We start from the raw sequence: 26,129 nt of genomic DNA, 5'->3' as shown, positions 1-26,129 counted from the left end.
TGAGCATGACCCCTGAGTTTGCATTTGTGCAGCCAATGTAGATTGTTTTTTCCACCTGCTTGCAATAACATTTATAAATTAATGTTGCTAAGATTACATAATAGAAAGCAAAAACGTTGGAATACAAATATAACACTGAACTGGGTAGGACCTATTGTGTAATTCTTACATATTTTGAAAACAAAATGTTGACATTAAAGAGAGAAAAAAATCCATATAAAATCAAAGTTGAGGATTATGTACATAACGATATTGATGTGCATTGATCACACAGCTATGATAACCAAATTTAATATCAAAAATATAAAAGAACACGATAGTGCTCTATAATAATAAAATCATTATCTCTGAGTAAAGACCACTTAAGAGGCTGGTCAACAGGGTTATATTGAACTGATACCACCTCAAGCTGATATAGTTACATGCATGCGGACTTTGACCATTGTTATTTGATAAGTCCTGGAGACGAATAGAGGTGTTTGAAACGTTGTCTGTTGTCGATTGACAGCAAGTACATGTACTGTATTCGGTACTAATCATTATAAACCATTTTAGCTCTCATTCATGAGTCAAGTCCAAGTGCAGGACTAAAATGGCTCCTCTCCCGAGATTGAGAGTGACAGTAGTCTGTATCTTGCTGACAGTTATCCGCGAAGGGATATCTCAGACAACAGTCGAAATACCTGGCCTAGGAAGGGTACTCGGGAAAGCTGTTCCCTTCCAAGAGGACAAGTTCATTGGAGTCGATACACAAATAGATGCTTTCTTGGTACGTAGAGTATAAGACATAATTATCATGTAAGTATAGATAATGAACTATTGCGTGGATTAATTTGATTTGAATTGATAATGTTTATCTACACTTTTTATCAAAATGCAGTACTTGCCATAGATGGAGTGATCGTGCCACGATCGAGTTTGATCCACGAACAGAAATGTCAATTGAAAAAGATTTATTATAGTATTGTTGGTAAGCGTTTTTGAAGACTTAACTTTATACAGGTCAATTCGATAGTGTAATGCAGACGGGAGTAGGCCGTCGAACGTCAATTACAATGACTCAAAGATATGATCTGACTCAGGACTCAAGTTTAACGAACACAGACTTGTGGTTTTCTTCACTTCAGTTGAATCTGAGAGAAGGTTGAAAGCAAGAGAATTATTTATCACAGGGGTGAGGGTTGAGGTGTGAATTTTCTTCGATTTCTCTCCCTCTACAAATGGAAGAACGAAGGTTCTCCTGGAATAAAAGTGATACACGTTACGTAAGGTTCACTTTTCGATGCAGGTTAAAAAATAATAATTTCATACTCGGCGTCCATTTTGTTTCCAGGGAATTCCTTTTGCCCAGAATCCACCTGTCCGTTTCGCAGAGGCACAGCCAGTGGACCCCTGGGGAGGAGTATGGAACGCCACGTACTTCCGGCCAGCTTGTGCCCAGTTGAGTAGCGAAGTGGACGAGTACAGCGAAGACTGCCTCTATCTCAACATATTTGTCAACAATCCCGCTGTAAGTTTAGCTAGATTACCAAAAGCATACTCGGTAATTCTTATTTGGCTTACGCTAAGGAATACCTTTGTATAAGCTATATGATTTTATTTTCTGGTTCGTCTTTCTGATGTGCGGTACAAATTTTCGTCCTCTGTGGTAACAAATTTCTAAGGGGAGATGAAAATGCATGTCTATTTCAATGTATTGATTCTAGAGAGTTCCAGAAACGAAGATTTTACAATAGAAACAGCGATAGCAAGAGATTATTAATCAGAGGGGTGAAGGTTTAGGTGTGAATTTTCTTCCATTTGTCTCCCTTTACAAATTAGATTTTGTAAGATCGCAACTGCTGATCTGTAATTTGATAAACATGCCGGGGAAAAAAAGGAACCACGAGGCTCGAACCTGTTATCTACTGCTTTACGGGTAGCGACACTATACCACCAGGCTGTCCCTGGTTGCCGGCAATGACATGATGATCTTGGAACAAATACACTCCGAAATTCCAACATTGTTATGTTAAGTAGTCTATAAGGCGGACAAGGCATTAATGAAAGCAAGAGAAAAATCAGCAACAACGATAGTTTTTATGTTATGAAAAGTAAATATTCCTTCCACTTGTAACTGGCATCTGTAGGCTGACATCACTGCATGTATCAATCTATACATGTTTTGGGTGTTTTATTTCCCTTTAAGTCCTCTTGTCTCTCTTTTCCCGATTTTGTCGCATGTAAAGCCAAGCGGGAATGCTGCTGTGATGGTTTGGATTCACGGCGGCGGGTTCTCTATCGGGACCGGTGCTTCGTACGGCCGCTATGGGGCCCCTCTGGTTGCTGTCGGAGAAGACGTTATCGTGGTGACTATCAACTACCGTCTCATGATTTGGAGTGTTTTCAACACGGGTGAGATCATCCCAAGTTTGTATCTGTACAATCCTACTGTAGAAACACTATATTAGAGTGTGCCTTTTGCAAATACAGTATATTTCACTACCTTAACATTTCATTAGGGTGCTGTTTCTTCATTCTCGTCACTCAGGACTGGTCAGCGAATGATTGAGATGTTATATTACATGATTGTAATGTCTGACTTTTTTATTCTAAAGAGAGTTCCTGAAACGAAGATTTTGCAACAGTATAATAACGATTATTTTTATCGTTTATGAAAAGTCCATATTTATTCCATTTAGGCCTATTAGGCATAACATGTATGATTTGAGCAGCAGAAATTGAAGTCTCTGCAAGTCCAGACTTTAGAATTGATACCTGGTACTTGATGTGTCGATCTAGATATTATGCATCTAATTTCTTATTCATATCTATGGCCTATGCGAAAATCAGTCTAATATTACTCACTATGCTTTTACTCTTTCACTCCATAGGAGACGAGGTTGCTACTGGTAACTACGGTTTGCTTGATCAGCAGCTGGCTTTACGATGGGTTCAAACCAACATAGCAGGTAAGTAACGTCACACGTAAAACACGTACGCCACGTATGCTAGTCAGGTTCTTGATTATCGATATTTTTATTTCATAATTGTCTTGCTATAAGATGCTGGATGAGAATAGAACGTGATGTATATGACCGCCTTATCGCTTTATCTTCCCCCAGGTGTAATATATCTACAGCTGAGTATTTCGGCAGTACGAAAAATAATTATATCCGGGGACCTCCTTATAGTTCACGAGTTGTCGGTGTCAGTTTTCTCCCATTGTTACTCATTGCCTACAGCCTTTGGAGGTGACCCTAACAAGGTTACCATCTTCGGGGAGAGCGCGGGGGCGGCCAGCGTAGATTTCCACCTCCTATCACAAGGCAGTCAGGATCTCTTCAGCCAGGCAATCATGCAGGTATCGTAGCTGAGTGACTTGGTATGAGAGCTGAAGTGCGCCACCTACCCTCTTTCGCAACACTATGTGTTTATACATGACATTGTAATATATGAAGATAGCATTGATTTTTTTTTTATCGTTGTTGGTCGGAATGTAAAATCTCTCCATTTTGGACTTCGATTTCAAGCTTTGCCAGTTTGCATGAGGAACACTTAGATAACACCGGTGCCATCTTATGCAGACCTTTATAGCTGCTTTAGGTCACTAGTCATAATGCGACACGGACCAGATGCTATATGGGCGGTTTCTTTCTGCGAGATCGTTTGTCCCCCCCCCCTCCCATTCTCCCTTCTCCATTTCCAATCTCTTTATGAGGTCGAATTCAATAGTTGTTCATAGAAGATTATGATTAAAATATATCCCCAAACAGAGTGGAACATCGCTGTCACCATGGGCATTTCGTCATGACCCGAAAACAGATAGACAGGAAGCGCTCAGTCTTGGGTCACTCGTTGGTTGTGATCAGACGGACTCCCAGCAGCTTGTGGATTGTCTGCGGACGGTAGAGAGCAATGCTCTTATGGAAGCTTTCTGGCAGGTGCGTGTTTAAAGCCTCCAGTTTCGAAGTTACGATTTATGCATCTCATTTATATCTCTCTTTAAATTGTACGTAGTATCACTTTTATTATTTTTGTCTTCATTACTTTTCGCTATCACCTTGTATTTGCACGAAATTTAAAATCATTTGTATTTTTATGAGCTGATGTTTTTATGAAATATCGTTACTTGTTTGTGTGCGTGTGTGTGTGTGTGTGTGTGTGTGTGTGTGCTCGCGAGCACGTTCTGTATGATTACCAATCTAGAGACCATGTAAGACAGTCTTTCCATGTACCTTTTAGTTGTTGTATATTATTTAAATACGGTTATTCTTCAGGTCTACCCGAGGAGTTACATTCGTGTTGATGGAGCCTTCCTAGAGGACACACCGACCAATTTAATGGCAGCGGGTTCCTTCAAGAAAGCTCCAATCCTGGCTGGTTACAACAGCGACGAAGGAACTATTGCAGCTAAGGACATGTTTCCCGACAACGAAGACGTAGCTCCCGTAATGACCCGCTCCAAATACGACGACGAGCTCCCCATCGCCCTCTACGGTTACACCGATGATCTTGTATTGAAGTCCATCGATCAGCAGTACGTTGACTGGACGCAGGCCGACAACGCGAGCGCCGATTACTTGTGGGCTTTTGCCGGTGCTGTGGGTGGCCAGAGGTTTCAGTGCCCAGCAGACCTGACTATACGGGCGCATGCTACTGCAGGAGATGTTGTGTTTCAGTATTTCATGACACATGCTCCGAGCACGTAGGTTAACACCTTGAATGAATTGGCTGCCACTAATACAAGTTTTTACCCCAATCATGTTCCCTGGCTTTGTCTTGCGATGAGCACATCAGGAAGAAATGGCTTTAATACTTCTATATACTTTCTTGCAAATTATTCAATACTGATATCTATATTAAGTATGTTATATCATTTCCTAACCTCATCAGAATAATAATCATGTTCCTTAATGATATGTACAGTTATGAAAAACGAAACAAAAGGCATTTAATGCTCCATGTATATGGTTTAAAAAAAATGTCCTTATAATTGAAACTAATGCTGACCATAAAACCAAACAACTAAATCATTTTAAATGACGACATTTCAATGTAACCTGACTAGTAAATGTACTTGATAGATAATTATACGCACATATTGTTCATTCTGAGTCATGAATGTAGTCTGGTTTAACCAAAGATAAAGATATCTCGCCGAGATCATGTGTTTCGTCAACAGCAGTATGAGTGATTGAATGTTCATTGATTGATCGATAGATGAATTGATGTACATGTAGGCCTGTCTTTATTCAGGTACCTTTTATCATAAACATGCTTGCTTGCATGAATGACTTGATAAGTTTTTTAGCTAACCACATTGTGTATGTGCTTCTCCATCCGTTGTAAATATCTATATAGGTCTTACTTCCAGTTTGGACCTGATGGAACCGGTCCTGGCTGGTTGGGGGCGACTCATACCGAAGACATCCAGTTTGTGTTTGGCTGGCCGTTTATTCCGGAATGGATGGCTGATAGACGGGCTCTTCTAGACGAGGAAATCGAGCTGTCCGTCAAAGTCATGAAGATGTGGACAAATTTCGCGAAATATTCGTGAGTATAAACCCTATGTAGGAACTTTGCAAGCTAATGCTTGCTTCTGCAATGCAAAACGATAACGACACTTCCTTTTTTTTTTTGGCTACTTAGTCATGTGAATATAGATTATGTGGTAACTAATTATATATCGTTCGGCAGCCCAATGTTTAGGCCCTACATGGGCACGGTAATTTCTGACACGTATATGCGTGTTTTTCAGCCGGTTAACTACCAGCTGACTACCTTGTCTGTGATGCGTTTTGAAAAAGAAACAAAAAACATGGAACAAATCAGTCGTACTCACAAAATTATAAAAATATACTATTTCCTTGAAATTTTGAAGTAACTCATAACTAAAATTTAATGTTTCATAATTTCATAATGCTATTGCAGAGACCGCGGTCTTCAAGTTCAAGTTCAAGTTCAAGTTCAAGTTCAAGTTCAAATTTATTCGTTTTTTTTCCACAATTATGTAATGTCTTCACTTCATCACCTTTAGATTGCACAAAATATGACAAGTCAGGATAGCACAAAAAAAGGGGTGAGATTTGGTAGACGGTCGTAATGGCGTACACTATAGTTTGGGTATTATTGACTCATACCCTGCATGTGACTTGTCATTGGAAGAATGCTCCCCTTGGCTGTTTACTTCTCTCCCTCATAACAAAACCAAAGATAGCAAATTAAATACAAGACCGTGCTACAGAGTGGATGATCTTTCATCGTATCTCACGATCAGGCATCCCGGAAAGAAGAATATGACCTCCAACCCTGCGTCGTCAGGAGATTTCTACTGGCCCCAGTACACAATCCCTGAATTAGAATATAAGGAACTTTCGCTGGATCTGAACACGGACAGGGCAGTGAGAGCCAGTGATTGCGCCTTTTGGAATCAATATCTTCCCGAACTCATCTCGTTTATTCGTGAGTATGAATGATGTACCTTTGCTCCTTGTATGGGTCTATATACCCCGGACCCCTCCCCTGACCGTAATCCTAATCCTAATCATAAACCTAATCCTAACCCTAACCCAAACTCCTGACCCTAATCCTAGCCATAACCCTAATCTTTACTCTAACCTTGCCACTAACCAGTATCTAAGCGGGGGGTAATTGCCCTCTAGGGGTAATTGCCCGGATACGCCTTGTGTAGCTGCGCATGGTAAACGTTTATGTCTTTTACGAACTATATCGTATGTCTATATGACGCTGTGTGTGTAGAGCTCTGGAGGATGTGTCAGTTGGTTGCTGAGTGTCAGTGAGAATACAATCAACCAAATACCTTCATTTTGAAGAAGAGAAAGACATCGCAAAAACAAAGAATTGCAAAGAAAACTGTCATTGTCTGTGTTCTTTCCTTTCCCTTGTGCAGAAAGCGTTCCTCCAGACGAGGAGGAGTGGCGAAGCGATTTTGAGATGTGGCAGGAGGATGCGGAACAGTGGAGGGCAGCATTCGATGAATACCAGGAAATAGTAAACTGCTGATGTGATGGTCTCTCCCAAACCTATAGCAATGCGAACTGACACACATGAAATGATAAACGCTATTTTGTGATATTATACATCCCCGTAGACACAAAAACACACACACAAATACACGCACACACACACACACACAGTCAAACACAACTACACCATTTTCTTTTCTCAATATCAACGGAATGAACAAATGTTATGACTGTACAGTATATTACATAATTAAGTAGTGTAGTACACTGTATACGATATATTTTTTCCTTATTACAATAATGTTGTTAGCTTAACATATTTTGAAGAGTCTGCTGAAAGGAATATCACTAAGGGGGTACCATTAATTTATGGTCTTGGTTTGGTCATGATTTGTGTCTGTGTGTATGTGCGTGTGTGTGTGTGTGTGTGTTAGAGAGAGAGAGAGAGAGAGAGATGGGATTGGATGGATATTGGCATGATTGGTGATGTGATGGCCAAATTTTCAATACACAATGCGGAAGCGAAATTAGCAAGGTCGCCGTATGATTAGTTGTCTAAAATTTCTTGGAAATGTATAAAGAGAATTAATTTTTCCATCCAAGATGGAATAGGGCGATATTAAATTTGTAAGTTGTGTCCCAACCTGCCTCCATGATAATGAGAAAAATAACATGAAGGCTGTATGAAGAATCCCTGCGTCACAGAAATATAACTTCTTTGCTCGAGAGTCGTGGAATTTTATGCGCCAGTGAAGAGAACTTGAGGTCATCAGGGAGGTGGAAAGACACGTCTCTACACTGCGATTATAGCTATGATTGAAAACAATCTTCTAATCATGCGCAAGTTGCAGATAGGCCCTGCACAATATGTTTGTATAAACGCAGTCTGTAACTCATGTTAATTTGTTTCAATATTGTTCGAAATAAAACTTTGTACGAAACTTTTCCCGTTTCTGTCTGTTTTTCTACAGCGAGTGACATTATTGTCTGCAATCCATTATCTTTTCAGAATATAGTTATTCAAAAAATAAATGTTTTATCAAACGTATACAAACAGACACTTTAGTTTTTCTACCCCGCGTTATGCTGTATTAAAAGTTATACCTCCAAAAGCCCACAATGGATGGTGTCCATGCTACTTTATTGTTGTTTTGTTTGGTCGAGAACGTTACAACTACAACCCTCCCCACAAACAAACAAACAAACAAACAAACAAATGCTAGTTGTCCAACTCCCGACCGTAATGACGAAGTCCTCCGGACAAAGGGGAAATAATTAAAGACTGATGTGTATAGGTCAGTGGGACACTCGTGCGACCTTATCATCACCAACTCGTCTAATCCTAAATTACGTGATTTCTACTAATATCATTGTTTCGTGAAAACGTTTTGAGTGAAAGTTTACCACTCGTTTTTACACACGCTTTCGAATTTACTCTTCTTCAGAAAGCTAATGTGAAATGGCATGGGGTGGAATTGCATTATAACTGCAGGAAAATGTTTGTAGTGTTCCGTACGTCTCAGACAATAACCTATGCACTTATGCATATGCAAAACTGGGATAATTCTAGCGACAGATCGTCTGGAATCAAGATTCATCACACACTATCCGTTGTCCGAACACGTGACGTCGCGACCACGCGATACGCCAAGTTGGTGACAAGAAAGCATGGGTGACTGGTGTGGTTTTTCGTGCATTTTCTGAACACAGGCTATAGCTTTAAACTTGCCTTTTCTCTGGAGAAACAGAATCTACTCCGAAAAATCGCAGACATGGTAGACTGCGACGTTCAGACACATCTATGGGATGTATATAAACATATCTCTCGCTATTAAGAATGACCTAATGCATGTTTTTTTTTTATTCAGCAATAGAACGTATGAATGCACACACACACACACACACACACACACACGCGTATATATATATATATACATATATATATATATATATATATATACATATATATGAGTCTCTCTCTCTCTCTCTCTCTGTATAGAATTCTATAAGACAGCAAAATACGTATCATCAAAGTCCCTTGAGCAGTTGAGCAAAATAGAAAGATTTCGCTCGTTGAAAAAAAACAAGACATTTTTTTTTTTCAACGTGGACAATAAATGACCAGAATAGATTTCCACACCAGAGGAAGAGTTTCCAAGCAATGTCATCATTTTATCACCTAATTGACCTGAACTACAAGATATAGCCTCTAAGTAAGATAAGAATCTAACTTTGGTTCTTAAAAGCTTCTTGTTTTATCTTCCTTTTTAAACATTTGTTTATCCCTTCAGTGGCCTCCCTTCAGTTGTTATCTGTCAAAGGTAGCCATTTCCTGGTGGTCATCATGTTTCTTGTAGCGTTCAATTTTTGGACATATGTTGTTTTCCATTCAACTTGACTTTCTTTAGCTGTGAGGTATAATAATGAGGTCGCGTGAGGTATATACACGGTCATGGCTCTACTCCGAGTGCCAAGCGTGGGCTCATCACGTCTAAGTTAGGTCATTGTCTTTGAAGGCCGGAACACTCTCTATATCCACTATCAACGTACCCGGCAGTTTATTTTGTCCCAAATTTGGAACTGTTGAATTCAGTGCATTGGTGTACAATGAAGCAGTGAGACACGGATCATGTTATTACGTGCAACGACGAAAGCATTACCATATCATTTTGATATAGAATGATTAAAAAATATGTTGATATAATATATTCCAGGATTGGCCATCCGACTGTTTTGCTCAATATTTTCCACATATATATTTCCAAAATAGTATATTTCAGAAGAGATCATGTGGTTATCTTTTTTGCTTAAAAAGTATTTAAATTGATGAATTTTTGCGCTGAGTTGTTGTTGCCGTTGCTGTTGTTCAACTGATTGACAAATTTGCTTTCATCGACGTAAATAAGCACCGATTATGTAGTGTTTTAGTAGTGGCAATGATGAAAAAGAAGTAGTTGAATCATGTTAACAAGCCAGCCCCCTGTAGTCAACAGAGCAAGTCAAACAACAGGAACATCTGTCTGTTTTTTCATCTGTCTGCCTTAGTGTTTTTAGGAAACTTGACATTTCCTTGGATTTCCATTAGTTCGTAAATATCCTTGCTGAGACAAGAAGTATAGATCAAGTCATGGCTGCCATATGGCAGGCATAGTCAGGTACTTCGGCTACATCCAATATTGATGTATATCAGATATTTATTGGACAAAATTTTCAATCTGTGTGTGGTCATTAATGAATTATGACTTGTGAATACCGCATGGAATTTATAAGTTTAGCATCTATTTCTCTCTGTCAAGATATTGAGCATATTAAAAAAAAGAGACTTGTTCGTGGTCCGTCATTATTCGTTGTGCACCCAAAGCATTTTTTTTTCTTCTGAAGGAAAATGTCCTGACTTTTTTTTTTTTTTTTGGGGGGGGGGGGGCGGTATTTTGTGCATATAGTATTGTAAGAGATTGTTTAAAGTATTTGTACTTTGTATATACGTATAAAGCAAAATACACTCCCAACGAATTTGTTTAGTTGCACAGTATTATAATTTCAAATATAACCCATATACTTATTACAACACTAAACAATTCTAAACAATTCAAAATGGAGGGGAATTTTAGTTGTTTTCGTTCTTTCATCAGTCACAATGTCATAACATGTCGCTCTCAATAGAGATGAATATAGGGAAGTAGTGTATGATTTATAAATCTTGAAATATTTTATGAAATATTAATAATGAACGTCTAACAAGAGTCTATTAACTTCACGAAAAAATGGTAGAGGTACAATTACAAAGAGTATTGGATTAATTAATGAGTAGGGCCTACATGGAAACGCACTGAGCTTATTAAGCCCATGATCACCACATATACTGAACTCTCTTTAAAACTAATTTCCCCTGTTTTGTCTCTGTTATTGCTGTTGCTGTCGTTGTTTTCTAAATGTCCCTCTTTTACTTTCTAATAAAATGTCTATGAAATATACTTCTAACGGAAAAATACAAGTAAATTTGAAATCTACTCAAAATGTGAGAATTGTCTTGTTTTGTTTTGTTGTTTTTTGTTTTCTGGTTCATGTCCTGGTTAGTTTGGTTGTTTGTTTGTTTGTTTGTTTGTTTGTTTGGTTGGTTGGTTGGTTGGTTGGTTGTTTTTTGTTTGGTGGTGGTTTTTTTTTTTTTTTGGGGGGGGGGGGGTACATAAATGCGAGTGCAGGACGAATGATTTGTATTATACTTTAATAAAAAACTATATATCAATCACAACATATACATAACTCAAATCGCCTTGTGCCAACATCCTTGAATGATCTTCAGTAGGCCCATTTACACTTGCTTGGAAAAATCGCGATTTTTCTAAAATCGCGACATTTGGGTGTAAGTTGCTAAGCAACTACACCCAAACGCCCTCGAAACATCGCCAGAAAAATCGCCAGCCGGAGTGCGATTTTTTGAAACATCGCGAAGTTTGAGGCGAAGTTAGCGAGTGTAAACCCAAGCTGCAGAAATATCGCGATTTTTAATCACGTGACTCTCGGTATCGGATTGCACCGGGAGTTTACGCGCGCTCCCGATCCCTCTTTGGAACGTGTAAAGAGCACGTCGGTCACTGGCCAGAGTACTGTACTAGTACACGGTATAGACAGCTGTGTACAGCCACAGGTCTAAACGGCCGATCCTCGGTCGGCTCGTGGTCTCTCACCTCCCCCTCCCTGATGAAACTAGTACACTGTACGTGAAAACTACTACTGGTAGCAAACCTGAAGTTCTCCAACCACGTATCATCACCCCATGACAACTTAACAAAATAATGTTCTCCCAGAAATGCGTTGATTCAGATTGTGGGAGTGCCCGTACTGCTCTCGATATATATACGTTGTTTGTGGAATACAGGACTCAGGAGTACGTAACAGGTGTAAGTTCTTGCTGTCACCTGATAAAACACCAGTCCTAACTTCCAAGTCTTACTTCCCACTTTCGTCATATCGGCGAAATTTCATGATCCTCCTGAATGCTGCTGTAGATGAAGTTTTACACACCTACTACGTATGTGATCTAATATAGCAAGCTATATAGTTTTACCGTATGTAAACAGTCTCGAGAAGCACAAATTTATGTGTGCATTGTACTGATAAAAAGCCCTGGCTCAACGTTCCAACCAGCCAGCTGTGATCAAAATATACTGCACTCCACTGCAGTGAAAACGAACAGAATAGCGCGCGCTTCCACTCAGCTACCGTGTTGAAAACAGGTAAATTACGCATGCGTACTACCGACCAAAAAATCGCGATGTTTCGTGAAGCTCAAACTTCGCGTGCTTTTGCGCAAGTGTAAACGGTGGAACCAAAATATCGCGATTTTAAAAATCGCGATGTTAGTAAGTGTAAATGCGGCTAATGATGAAAATATACAAAATCAAGATTTAAGTGAATTTACGAAGGAGCCTATAAGATTCCTCTAAGTAATGAGGATGTAACATTCGAATAGATAATGAGTGTTGATTAATAATGTCATATTTACCGTCCTCAATTCCTATCCGCGTTTGCGTCTCACCATTATTCGATCGTTTGAATTCAGCAAATATCGACAGATGCCAATCGAAAAACGGTACCACTACCCATGTGACACCGACCTCAATATGAAATCCACTAATATTTTATTCTATTTCAAGTCGTAATTTATGTTTCCTGGACAGGAATATGACAGACGGCATATGGCGGAAAATTACTTAATGACCCTTCTCATTTTTTTTTTTCAACATGGCTGCACAACAATCTTTAGCTGATATCAACCATCGCTTATATTTTCATATAGTGAGACTGTGCACATGTGGATATTGCTATTCTTATTACGTCCTAAGAATTCACGATATGAGTTCAATCAAATTTGAATTGAAATACATTAGATCCCTGTATTTGTTCTTCTTTCTTCGACGCAAAGGTACAGTTTCATAACTGGATGAAGTGGATGTAATCATTAAATACCATTCCAAGGGTCCTTATTTTGTATTAATTTCTTATTATGCAATGATGTTGTTGCATAATTGTCTGAGCGTAATAAAATGTCGTAAGGAAGAAAGCGATTGTGTGTTGTTCGGGATATAAGAAAGGTTCACTATCTTACGCATACACCCAAAATGTATGTAGATAAAGAACACCTAAGCATTTCTTCAATATCATGGAAAAAAGTGAAACAAGTTATGTTTCACTCTTTACATGTCCAACTAATCAGAGTGCCTAAAAAGCAAGAAACATGTCAGTGGTCATGAAAAGAAAAATCCCTGTTTGTTTATATTAAAAAAAGCCAAAAACTGTGGTTGTGTAACTATTCACGAAATTAGAATACAGTACCATGTGTGAACATTCCAAGTGTATCATAAGTGTATAAGTCAACAACAGTAATCTACTATTTTGTCTTTACTTTAAAACTAAAAACAAATAAACAAACATGGCGCAGTCGTACATGCATGTTCTTATCAAAGATTAAAATCAATGATTTGACACTATAAAGTGCCTATATCAAGGTTGAAATTCTTACAAAGCATTCCTCATGGAACTTGATTAGAGGTCAAATCTTTACATTCATTACTGAAAAAAAGGAAGAACCTTATAAACGTAGGTCTATACATATACATGTATATCAATGAGTATGTGAAACAAGGACTTTTTTTTCTTTTGCCTCGTCCGAGGATTTATTCAGGGTTCCATTCAAAATACACAATCAAAGTAATATTATCATGACAATGTCACATAAAAGTGATACAAACACAATCGTGCATTAGAGGTTCAACAATTCGATTGGTAACAATTGTGCATTTTTCCTTAATGTTCTTCTATGTTTCATATAACATTGTATTTCTATTCTCGTTCTAATTTCTCTCATAAACACGTGCTTTAAAGAACCGCTTCTTTTATCATTACTGGTTTCATTCCGTTTCAAAATGAGCTTATGAATACTCCAAAATGCTATTGTCAAAAACAAACTAGAAAAACTTTTGCATTATATTTTCAGTAATGTGAAACGTTGATATTTGTTACTGTTGCATGGTACATCTTGTAACAGACTCCTTACATAATATAGAAACAAATTTTCATTAAGTTTGCATTCAATGAAGGCATGAACGATGTCCTCTTTTACGTTGCAGCTCGGGCACAAATCATCATAACTTAAACCCCATTTGAATAGATTACTTCTCACTGGCAATGAATTATACAACAATTTCAAATCAAATTCTCATAGTTTGTTTTCTTTTATATACTCTAAATTATATCTGAATACACTGGCCCAATCAGCTCGGAAATGAAACTTGTTCTCCCAATATGAGGAGCATGTATTGGTTAACAAATTTTTTGAGGGTATCAAATTGTACAAAGCCTTAACTGCTTAAATCCATAATGGGGATTACTTTTTTTGAAACACACACACTTGGTATACACAATACATTTTCTTTTCTGATATAAGTATCAAACATTTCCTTATTTATCATGTTAATCTATACTAATAGTATTGCTTTTTATAATGTTGCATAATCAAAAATCGCAATACATTTTCTTCTTCTGAAATTAATTTCTGACATAATGTATTCCAGAGACCGGAAACCATTTATTGTTATTAAATCTCCAAAATAGAGTATGCCACTTTCATACCAATTTTTATAAAACAATGAATGCTTGTCAAATAATATACGTTTGTTATACCAAACGATCTGATTCAAAACTTCTTTTGACCTACTGTTTGCACTGTTGATATCTTCCAATATCGTATTTGTTCCCATGCCTGTAAAATTTCTTTATAAAACTTTGGGATTTTTGTATCAATATCGTTAATAATACTACGTTAATAATTGTAGTTACAATTCAACAGCAAAATAATACCCCCTAGCAAATCAAACCAATATGAACACATTATTTTCCATATATCTCTTGAGTCATTGAGAAAACGACCCAGCCATTTCAACCAAAAACTTAACAATTGTTTTTGTATATCCATCATCTTTATTCTTTATTCGATTATTCTTTATTCATGATTTGAATAAAGATGATGTGAAACAAGGATAGTTTACGTAAACAAACATAATCATAAACATATAAATCATATCTTAGGGCATATAAGATTCATCGATGAACTAATTCATGTTTTAAAGATTTTTTTTTTAGTATACCCCAAACCCAAACCCCAACCCAAAGCTTAATACTGCCGAAAATCTTTTAGTTATAGAGAATAGTGTTTATATAATAGTATTAAATTTTCAAAATGAGTATATTTGTATGAGGTTATATACATTTTTTTCTTTGAAGCATAGATGTAGGCCTATTCATTTGTTGAATTCATTGATTTGGCTCATTGTAATCATGGTAATAGTGTTGTATAGAATGAATAGAGTGTAATAATGGATGTTATTTTGATTTCATAAAGATTTATATTAACATAAATTTGTATGCTAATATCGGATATACCGAGGATGTTTTCTTCTGAACCGCTGGACCACCATGAGGGGTTGCTGAGTAGGGCCATCCAGTTTCATGTACTTTTTCTGATAATTTCTTTGTATTATTCATGAGCAGTAATGTACATATTCTTATTTTGCAGAAATAAAATCAATCAATCAATCAATCAATCAATCAATCAATCAATCAATCAATCAAACAAACAAGCAAACAAACAAACACAGACTGTGACTTATCCCCGTCCAATGGATGCTCAGATGAAAACAGTGACTTTACATGGCTTGATATAATGATGTTTCTGTCGCCGTTTCGAACATTATGCAATGATTAAATAGTTTGGGGCAAATCCAACGGCAAGATGATTTATGCACATGTATAATATATTTTTTGGTTCATATACATAATCTCGAGAAACACTTCGATGCGTAGTATTTTTGTTTTGCGGGAAGTAGTCCCGGTCAACCGCATCGCATCGGTGACATGAATAACAAAAAAAGAGTACGTACTTTATATTCCTGCTCCGCATCTTCAGGACTCCTGTTTACACTTCCCTGGAGTGTATGCATAACGTCTTGTTCCAGTCAAGGAGATAACTCCTTGATCCAGTTAACGCGTTCCACGAGTATAGATACCCTGAGGTTCGTCATCAACGGGTCGACATGACACAACCACAACGGACGTTTGATGACACCCTGGTCGAGCTTGGAGAGTTCGGTCGCTATCAGATCGTGATATACGGAGTTCTGTGCCTTTTTCAATTTGTGATATCATGGCAAACCCTTGTCACGGTATTCACGTCTGGCGAACCGGAGCACTGGTGCACAGTAAGTTAACATTTTCCAACGAATGTTCATTTGGTCAGCAATAGATATACTTACAATAGTTATTCACAACATTTTGTAATTTGGTGTCCAGTTCGGCCATCAAAATAATCAAAACAATTTACCCACATAATCATGGAGCAGACACAAGTTGTCTAGAATTGGAGCAAACACCGTTCGCACACTGAGCAAACTATCCTCATGGTCTCAGCACTTACCATGTACTTATCAACCGAGTGTTAGAAGTAGACCTCAAGAATTCCTACCCTTTAAACTTAGAGGCACAACAAAATTAAAGACCATTGTAAAGGACAGCAGCTGTGAAAAGGCACAAAAGCAATAAGCAACAAAGAAAAAATTATTTCAGATTTTTATTGTCGTCTAATACTGTTGCAAAGTACTTATGTAGTATGTTAATTTTTTACCATGATTGGATATCCGTTCTTTTTTCTTGTGTTCCATATAAGCGTGTCTTTCATAAAACAGTTGTAACTACAGCCTTTTTCTCTGTATGTACGTATCAAGCTTTATTTCATCTTAACTGTGTATCTGCATAAGTCTTTTGCAAAAAGAAGATCATTTTTGGTATCCCGCAAAAAGTTATAAGCCCAATCCTCATCTCCACTAATAATAAAAAAATTATTAACGCCTGCTGGAGAAAACTTAATTTGAAAATATTCTTCAATTGTACTCAGATGGATGGATAGTTAAATAAGAAACCATTTAGCTTTCCCGACTTGGCAGATTACATTGGCCTTCAGGCTTCGATGAATTTACTCAAACATGAGGGTGGGGATGATGATAAAGGAATTCACTTGCACAGATATTAAGCTCATTGTCTATATATTGCTTTTATTAGTCGGGAAAGCTGAATGCCTGTTTTTCAACTATCCGTCAAATAAGTAGCAATGAAGCATGTTTTCATGCAACTTTCTCTCGAGCAGTATGCGTCATTCGTATTTTACGCATAAGGTCTCATATGAAGAAGAAAGTTATTCTAGTCAAGAACTTTGTTTTAAAAAAACTCACTCAAAGTCACAATTTGCGCGTGCAAATGAAAATTTGGTGGCACCACTGTCCAGTGTTCTAACTCATTCATAATGAACATTGAGTTGTGCATGAAATTAAAGAATAGAAGCTTATCTTTCCAGTCATGTACATCTTATAGAGCAAATTAATAATTATGACAACAAAAAGTTGCAATATGAAACTCAGTTTCGTTTTGTTTGTTTGTTTGTTTGGGTTTTTTTAGGAACACAATGTACATACTGTATGGGAACATTCACGTTCTAATCAGATCGCTTTTGGTGGTGGAGATGAGGTATGGTGAAGTGACCAATTCGCAAATGCAACAAGAGCACATCGAGCAGCAGTAGTTGTGCAATATATTAGTATATGTACATATTGGACAGTATTTTGCTTCATGAGAACTGTTCAAATCCGTTTTCTTCTGTTGGTAGACTCGTATCATGCATAGTTCTCTACTGATGCTGTCCCAGTTGATACAAAGTGGAAGGGATATTCGAAAGCGTTGTCACGCTTATTGTGATCAGTTTTCAGGTCGATATCGTCTCAAGATTTTAAGGTCTTATTTGGTGATACGAAGCAACAAACTCCATGAGGACAACACCACAGCCGCGATTTCAAACAATGTCGACTAAAGGTTAAGTTAGGATATAACAGCATCCACAAGATGTTTGGAAGAAAACCTGGACATCAGCCCCAGACCACGGACTCCGAACCTCATTCAGGCTTTAAATGTCGCCAAATGGAGATAGAGAAAGCCCATTTACTTCGACCTGAAATATTCCTCATTAATGCCTATATCTTGACGGCAAAGAGCGATTAACGTGTCTGGAGCATTTTTTGATTGTGTTATTTAGATTTTTCTAACTCGTATTGTCGTTTTTTTATTTTTGTTTTTGTTTTTGTTTTTGTAAGATACCAGAGTGGAGCTCAGTAGACTGTGATTCTTATGGCTTCAATACGACTTGGGGCTGTTCCAGTGCGAAGAGAGAAGCCGGCATCCCTTGGAACTATACCAAAGATGGTGAAAAGCAGTTCGCCTCCTGTCGGCGGTACAATGTGACGGGTGTGGAGTTCAGTCCGGACTTGGACCTTACCGGTAGCGGCCTCGTCGGCTGTGACGCCGGCTGGGAATACGCCGAAGCGAGCGACGGATCCTTGACCGTCAACCAAGAAGTGAGATTGATAATGGGATGGGAACATACGGAGCGTTCCATCCGATGGGTTTAAAATATACTCAAGGAGGGAATATGAGATATAAGACTAAGGCAAGGAAAGTATATAACATCGCTGAAATAACATTTGAAACCCTGATAAGGTTAGAATATTTTCTAAACCCACTAAAAGAAGACGACAAAATCATCAGATGTCTAACAAAACTGCAACTTGTCTCTGGTGATTTAGAAGTGGAGATTGTCTTATGAAACTTCGTAAGTCTATGTCGTTCGTCTATTGGTTTATTTGTAGAGGTTTTTTTTTTAGATATACAAATAACGAATATATCCGTATCTAAAGATAAACGAGGCCTGGATATGAAATGAAGGCAAATTATATTTTGTAAGAAAGTAAGTTCACCAATTAGGCCATCATAGAGATATAATCATATAATTATCTATCTTTATAGATACATATATGTATATATATATATATATATATATATATATATATATATATAAACATATATATTATTCTTATAGATATATTTCACAGTTGAAATCCTCTCTTTTCTGCAATTCAGTTTGACCTGGTGTGTGGAAGTGAGTATTTGGAACCGCTCTCTCAATCCCTGTACTTTGCCGGCAATGCTATTGGTGCTGTGCTATGTGGAATAATGGCAGATAGGTGAGAGTATATCATCGCAAATATCAAAAGTACAGAATGTATGCCAATGAGGTGAGAACTGTTTGATATCTGTTCTGCAAATATAACATAGTATAACTCAGGTACTGAAGAGGACTTTTCTCTCAACCTTGAAATAAAAGGAGAAGTCATACACATTCACTTAAAAGTCTTTTTTATATAATGGTCAAAATAATATAAGAAAAAAACATATGATCAAATAACGTAATATAGTCCAATTAGTGTGATTATCAGTTTTGCTGTGTAAACGATTTAACACGAGATGAGAAAGGAGACCTTTTTCCTGAGGAGGCAGAGCAGATTTCAATGATGCGTGTTTTTTTTTTCACCGGATGCGAAATTACATATGATATTACATGTAATATAATATAATAAATCACTCCTCAAATTATTGTTTTGTACATTACCGTGGCGGGCATGGTCCAAGCCAAAGCCTAAATATTACGACAACGACAATCATGGTACCACAATGTGAATACGATGAAGAAGGACCAAGGAACAAGTTTAGGATGCGTTTTCCAAGACTGCAGTTAACCAATCGGGTGGAGAAAATTAAGGTGTTGAAGATACAACGTAAAGCCGAGCTAGTGGTTGCAGTAATGACAGATTATTGTTTCGGATATTGACGTCAGTAAATTTAGATGCTTTTGCATAAGACATTTTGATCAGCATGAGAAGCAGTGGGATAAAGTTGCTGTATAACAGTTCAAGCAGGAGAAACAGAGGCAGAAGAAGAAAATATTGCAAAAGCTCGAAGATTTTCATTTTTGTTTGGTTCCGCTTTCCCAAGAATCGGTCGCCATCGCAGCCTATTCCTGTGTCTGGTCGCACACGCGGCAGCGGGTGTGGCGGTGTCATTTTCGACGGGCATGTGGATGTTCTTGATCTTCAGAGTTGTGGCGGGAGCGTCCGTCATGGGAGTCATGTCTTCTGCCTTTGTTCTCGGTAAGTGTTGCTTTTACAGAACAATGCTTCTAAAGCGTACCGAACTCACGTCATTGGTCCTTACAGGATGTTTATCTTCATGACAAGCCTGTTACTGATTCACAAAGATTGTTGTTGTTGGTGTTGTTTGTTTGTTTGTGTGTGTGTGTGTTTTTTGTTTTTTTTTTTGTTTTGTTTTGTTTTGTTTTTTTTTGGGGGGGGGGGCAATGAAGACATATAACCATATGTTAGGTTAAGATCAATATCGAGAGAAATTGATCTGACCAAAGAGGATATGCAGTAGGTACTTAGGCGAATAAAATAAACCCGGAGCGAGCACTTTGGAAGGCAATTTTCATCGTTAGTATAAGACTTAAATCTAAATTACAGACGAGGGAACCAGTGCCTACTCATGCTATGTATTGTAGCCCAAGATTTATCATTTTATGAGTAGATTCATAAGTGATTGCGGATGTAACAAAGCTTCCATTCTTTCTCAATATCGGAAATCTTTATATCATGGTTGAATTTTTATGTCAAGTATAAGTAGGCCCTACATGGGTGACCGGGTAGAATGACACTATTCAAAGATGTTAATGCACCTCTTGCGACTTTTCCATCTCTGACAGCCAATGAATTCGTCGGACCGTCCAAGCGTAATGTGGCGGGAAACGTGATTTGGATGGTCTTTTCCATGGGATACATGTCATTGGCCTTCATTGCTTACTACATCAGATACTGGAGGAAGCTATATCTGGTCATATCCGTGGTACCATTTGTTCTCCTCCTGTTTTTCTGGTAGGACAAACTTCATGCCCCTTCATATTACCAATGATTCTGACAATTTGGTGTAAAAAGAAGGGGGAGGAGGACAAACATGCTTTCAGAATCTTTAAAATGGGATTTCAAAATAACATAACATTAATATTTTATGTAAAACCATTTTCTCTCACATTCACATTGAAAGCACGCCCCTTGAATTTAAGATAAATATAATATGGATCGGGTGAATGCAGCAATAGTAGTAATGCACATTAGTGGAGTTTGTGGAAAATCTGATATTTTGTAAAGTTTTGGTCCCACTATTGTAATAAGAAGACTGTAATTAGTAAATGATGTCAACATTATTTTATTTCGGTGAAAATAGCATATGAATTATTTCGAAATTATGATCAGAGTAATATCATTCCCCCTGACTTCTGAACGAAGTATTCAAGTTCTTTTTCGTTATGCTAATAGCTACAAGTTAATATATTACGTAATATGTTGAATTCTCTTTATATATCTTTTATATCTGGCCCTACTGAAACGTCAGAAATGGTTGAAGTCTTCTTATGAAGAGATGATGGATTTAAGCAAAACTGATAACTGTTCATAAGTTTTGAATGTACATACTCGATTTTTTTAATTGCTATACTGTCAATAAATCCATACATTCTGGGTGAATTCCCCTGTCAGCTGGCTCACATAAGATATTTTAGGAAAGTTTGTGAGTTTCTTCTCTGTGCTTCTGTCTGTGATTTTTCAAGTATCATTCCGGAATCCGCCAGATGGTTGGTGTCAAAAGGGCGCGAACCTGAAGCCCGAAAAATAATGCAACGGTTAGCCAAGTGCAACAAAAGGAAACTAAGCGAAAGCTTCACGATGTGCGATATAGTACCTGAATCGGTGAGTTTCTTCAATATCATCATTTGTTATTGCTGTTTTTTAGTGGATGATATACTTGGCGAGAAGTTTTGATAAGATGTCGAGTGTGTTCATTTTCTGGCTGAAACCAAGAAACTTCCAACTCTCCTCATAAAGCATCGTAAAGATTTCAGTCAGCGCTTTGAGCACTAGATCGGAGAGGGGATGGGAGACGGGGGTAGGGAGCATTGACCATTGAGCCAACCAACCAACCAACAAACAAACAAACAAACCAACCAAATAACCAGGGGAACTATTTACATTCCGTGGTCCCAGTCACATGATTATTAAAAATTTTCATATCTAAGATTGGTGTTATACAGTAACTTTGATCCTAATGCACACTACTTAATTTCCGGAATTTGTCGACGCTATGTACAGCCTTCATCAGCAGACTGACCCTTCTTTACCTTGATCACGTGACGGTTGATAAGCCGGTCAATTAGGAAGTTTGAGCGCGCACCCCCCCCCCCCCCCGACAATGACTTTCTTTCCTTTTGTTTTCTTTATTCTATATTCTTTGTTACTTTAATTTTCACAGCCTTTTGTTGGTATGGCTTGTGATAGCGTTTTAACCCAATGATTTCACTGTTGTGTTGACAATGCAAAGAACGTGCCTTTACTTGCCTTTTATTTTTATTTACCTGCAGGGAGATGAGGTCAAGTTGCAAGAGGGACTTTTCGATTTACTACGCATGCCACGTTTAAGACTGTACTCGCTCAACATTGTTTTTCAAATGTAAGTTGGTTATATTTGGGTTCCTCAACGTTACATTTTTGTCTGTCCATTTCCATCACGTCTTGTTTAGCCCTACCTGATGTTGATGCAACAACACAGCAGTTATTTCATAATCGACTTTTCAAATCGTCTACAGAGACATCACTGCCAAGGCGATTTCTCTTTTGACAGTCTTTTGAATAAGATCCTTCAATATGCACATGCATGCATACATAAACATACACACACATACATATACATACATGATGATGCATGTATATACACATATTCTACAAACATGCCACTTACACACACATAATGTGATTTTCTATACTATACCCTGTGTCGTATATGTTCTGATGCTATGAGTGCAGAAGAAACGATTATACAGCTAACATTGAGAGGGCGCTTCTTGTCATGACTGTCTGACTAACATGACTTGGTCTCTTGGATGATTACATCGGCAAACTTGAGATGATGGCACCCTTGTGAGTGTAATCCTTTGCCTCTTTGGCGCCGGGTTCAAGGTGTGATTAACAGAGTAATACAATACACAGACCAAATGACCATACATCCATTCTAGAGGTTTCATTCCTGTTGTTATAAATCATTACATTTGTAAATCATTACGTTTGTTCTTTCCGGGTTTCTGATTAACATCCCGTAGCATCGTCAACACAATCGTTTACTTCGGATTATCGCTCAGCACGGACACTCTCGGTGTGAACAAATACATCGCTTTTGCCATATCTGGAGTAGTGGAGATTCCCGCCTCCTGTGGCGTGATCTATCCTATCGAATACTGGGGCAGACGACCCACCTACATGTTTTTTATGTTCACGAGTGGCCTCTCGATCATAGCCACTATATTTATCCGTAAGTATCTTGGGTTGCGCGCACATCCTTAGCTTGTCTTGTGTTATCCGATTTGGTTGATAGCGGTTGTGCATGTTGGAGTGTGTGTGTGTGTGTGTGTGTGTGTGTGTGTGTGTGTGTGTTTGTATGTGCATGTGCCTTAGTTTCGTAGAGGAAAGTAATTTCATTTTGTAGATGGGTTATGTTTTTCTCTCACCTTTCTTTTTTTTAAGGTGAAATTGAATTTTCATTAGATTAATGCCTATCGGACAGATATATACGACGTCCATGATACCTGATACTCGGCATGTTTAGGGCTTTTCTGTTTTGTTCTTCATGTAAATGATGATGAAAGTCTCAGTATCAAGATGTATTATTTATCATAATGATCTTTCTATTTTTTTTTTTGCATGTGGATGTCGCAGCATACGGTATTGGGCGAGCTACCGTTGCTATGCTGGGAAAGTTTGCCATCACTGCGTCATTTTGTATCATCTATCTACAAGCAGCAGAAATCTTTCCGACAACAGTCAGGTATGCGGCTCTACCCGGTGTATCCGCTCACGGTGGAGTGAATTTGCAAAGATTGGGTATCAAGGAAGTGAGGTGTTTCACAAGCTCGTTTTGTTTTTAGTTATTGAATGAGATGACAGGGTTCTAGAAGCTTACCTCTAGGAGTCACAAAACGATTTAATGTTCATTTTTTATATAATTACGGCAAATTGTTTTCATATTACTCATGGAGTCTTTATAATATTTTCTCACGCTAAAGGTCTCGAATAAAACTTTATTTTACACTGCCAATATAATTAACCTTGATATTATGTCAATAAGAATGTTATCAGAACCAATGTTATAAGCTATAACAGACTGATCGTTGCCATAGTAACCGTATCGTTTGGTCTTTATCAGGAACACAGCGATAGGGACCACCAACTTCTTCTCCAACCTGGCCAACATCCTGTGTCCACAGTTCCTCCGACTGGGTAAGGTCTGGGTACCGCTTCCTCTTCTCATCTTTGGGTCTGTGTCAATCCTAGCAGGTGCCGCGGCATTCTTTCTCCCGGAGACTCAGGGGAAGAATATTCCAGAGACCCTGCACGATGCCGAGAACATTGGCTGGTACGTCTTTGTATCGGTTACCCTACAAACCCTCGGAAGATGCTTGTCCGTAAACCTTGTCTAATTTGGTATTAGGTTTAACGTAGATAATTTTAGAATCAGAACACAGGAACGTAAGAGATATTGCATGCTTATTGGAAGCAGAGCACTAGATAGTTAATTCTATCGCTACAATGTAGACATACACTACGTATAAGATAGCATTTATATAAAGATAACATTCCTTGGTACATCTTTGAGTGTGTAAATGTATTCACTTACAGCAATGTTGTGTACTTTCAATGTAATACGTGTGTGATATAGTCAATGTTGATACAGGAAAAAAACCCGAATATATTAGAGTGAGACAAACTTGTTATTTTGATGCTGCATCTTTCTCACTAAAATCTTTTTTTTTTTTTTTTTTTTGGTCCAATTTTTGCAGGCAAGGAGGGCGGAGACGAAGACGAGGAATCAAGGCGACTTCCTATCCGTATCAAAAAGCTTCTGGCGGAGAACTGGAGGTACATGTTTGAAAACATTCAGCCACGAACAAGACACTACGAGAACAGTCCTTTTTTAACGGCCGGATGGTACAATCAGCAAAAGTACATGAAGCACATTGATCACAAAGTGTTCCAACTTGAAAAGCCGCGATTATCATCATTACTCACAGAAATGCAGACTATGAATCAGTTGCTACACGTGCCACGCCCCTATCTTATTCTCTCATTTTTAGTTATTGCTGTGGTTCTTTATGCCATTCCGGTACAATGTATATATTCTGTTTATTGTTAATGTGTCTCATTATGATGAGATTTTTTATTCGTTTTTTTTTTTTTTTTTTTTTTGGGGGGGGGGGGGGCGGGCCCTAAGTAATACAAGCTATGCATTTGATTTAGGCTCCCCCACTTTGGTTCTTACGACTGCAAGTGTTGCTACTGATGTATTGTTTCGATTATTTTTGTATACAAATGAACATAATATTACAGTATACGACTTGTAATAATCATAGTAACTCGGTTATGTTTGTTTCGTACTTTCGTGTACTCAAAGTGGAAATAAATTCAAATCAAATCAATCAAAATCAAATCAATCAATCAATCAATCCTTAACCGGACCACAATCACTTACTACGGCAGTTATGTTAGGGATGCTAATATTCAAGGACGTCCAGACTTTACACATCCAATGGCTCGAGTAGAACATAGAACATCGGCTTGTTGGGTTGCGCGTTGCTGAGGGCAGTATTATCATGCAGCCTGTCAAAAATAGAAAGGAAACTACAATCGCTTGTAGATTGAAGCACATTGAAGCAAACTGAAACACCTGGCAGGTCGATTGTAATCAGTTCTACTTCAAAAAGGACGACCTCACTCGGCGCTGTGGAGAGAGCTAGAAATTGTGGGGGACGGTGTGATCCTTTGACCAAGAAAGCTGTCCTCGATTCATGGCGTCTCATCGGAAAAGGGTCCATCGCACTTCACCCAAAGAAAGGCCGTCGAAAGGTCACTCTTTAACAATGCTAGGTCTAAAGTTCGATCAGCTCTATAAACTCGTCTCGTATTTGCTATGTTTCAGTGCCTGCCAAGAGAGAACCTTATAGTATAAGAGAAACCTCAGGAGTATCGCAAGTCATAAAGAAAATAAACATTTTCATTAAACAACGAATCATATGAGATTTTGAAGCTGCCCGGTCATTACTATTTACCCGTCTTGCAGATCTCATTTCTTCCA

General features: G+C 38.0%; 2 protein-coding genes across 2 annotated transcripts; both read left to right on the top strand.

The window, feature by feature from the left end:
* Nucleotides 1-592: 592 nt before the first annotated feature.
* Nucleotides 593-7,005, top strand: LOC139722593 (cholinesterase-like). Its single transcript, XM_071633896.1, has 10 exons — nucleotides 593-769; nucleotides 1,334-1,510; nucleotides 2,229-2,394; nucleotides 2,874-2,951; nucleotides 3,225-3,343; nucleotides 3,756-3,923; nucleotides 4,260-4,687; nucleotides 5,344-5,535; nucleotides 6,260-6,444; nucleotides 6,893-7,005. The coding sequence occupies exons 1-10, from the start codon at nucleotides 593-595 to the stop codon at nucleotides 7,003-7,005; spliced, it is 1,803 nt and encodes a 600-aa protein (XP_071489997.1).
* Nucleotides 7,006-16,060: 9,055 nt separating this feature from the next.
* On the top strand, nucleotides 16,061-24,928 carry LOC139722592 (organic cation transporter protein-like). Its single transcript, XM_071633895.1, has 11 exons — nucleotides 16,061-16,225; nucleotides 18,164-18,424; nucleotides 18,987-19,090; nucleotides 19,899-20,053; nucleotides 20,662-20,830; nucleotides 21,562-21,700; nucleotides 22,369-22,457; nucleotides 23,104-23,312; nucleotides 23,717-23,825; nucleotides 24,204-24,413; nucleotides 24,838-24,928. The coding sequence occupies exons 1-11, from the start codon at nucleotides 16,061-16,063 to the stop codon at nucleotides 24,926-24,928; spliced, it is 1,701 nt and encodes a 566-aa protein (XP_071489996.1).
* Nucleotides 24,929-26,129: the final 1,201 nt, after the last annotated feature.

Source organism: Diadema antillarum, unplaced genomic scaffold (genome assembly GCF_040938485.1).
Source record: "Diadema antillarum isolate AM-2024a unplaced genomic scaffold, OU_Dant_1.0 scf00000167, whole genome shotgun sequence".
In the NCBI taxonomy this organism is placed as follows: Eukaryota; Metazoa; Echinodermata; class Echinoidea; order Diadematoida; family Diadematidae; genus Diadema; species Diadema antillarum.
The sequence above is the reverse complement of the archived record's forward strand: the minus strand, read 5'-3'. Positions and strand labels throughout refer to the sequence as shown.

What these genes read in the sequence shown, in the direction of transcription:
- LOC139722593 (XM_071633896.1), top strand. Translation starts at nt 593, where the DNA reads ATGGCTCCTCTCCCGAGATTGAGAGTGACAGTAGTCTGTATCTTGCTG. An exon ending in GGTTCAAACCAACATAGCAG is followed by an intron (nt 2,952 to 3,224) that starts GTAAGTAACGTC and finishes CATTGCCTACAG; the next exon opens with CCTTTGGAGGTGACCCTAAC. An exon ending in ACAAATTTCGCGAAATATTC is followed by an intron (nt 5,536 to 6,259) that starts GTGAGTATAAAC and finishes TCTCACGATCAG; the next exon opens with GCATCCCGGAAAGAAGAATA.
- LOC139722592 (XM_071633895.1), top strand. Translation starts at nt 16,061, where the DNA reads ATGACACAACCACAACGGACGTTTGATGACACCCTGGTCGAGCTTGGA. An exon ending in GTCTTCTGCCTTTGTTCTCG is followed by an intron (nt 20,054 to 20,661) that starts GTAAGTGTTGCT and finishes CATCTCTGACAG; the next exon opens with CCAATGAATTCGTCGGACCG. An exon ending in CATAGCCACTATATTTATCC is followed by an intron (nt 23,313 to 23,716) that starts GTAAGTATCTTG and finishes TGGATGTCGCAG; the next exon opens with CATACGGTATTGGGCGAGCT.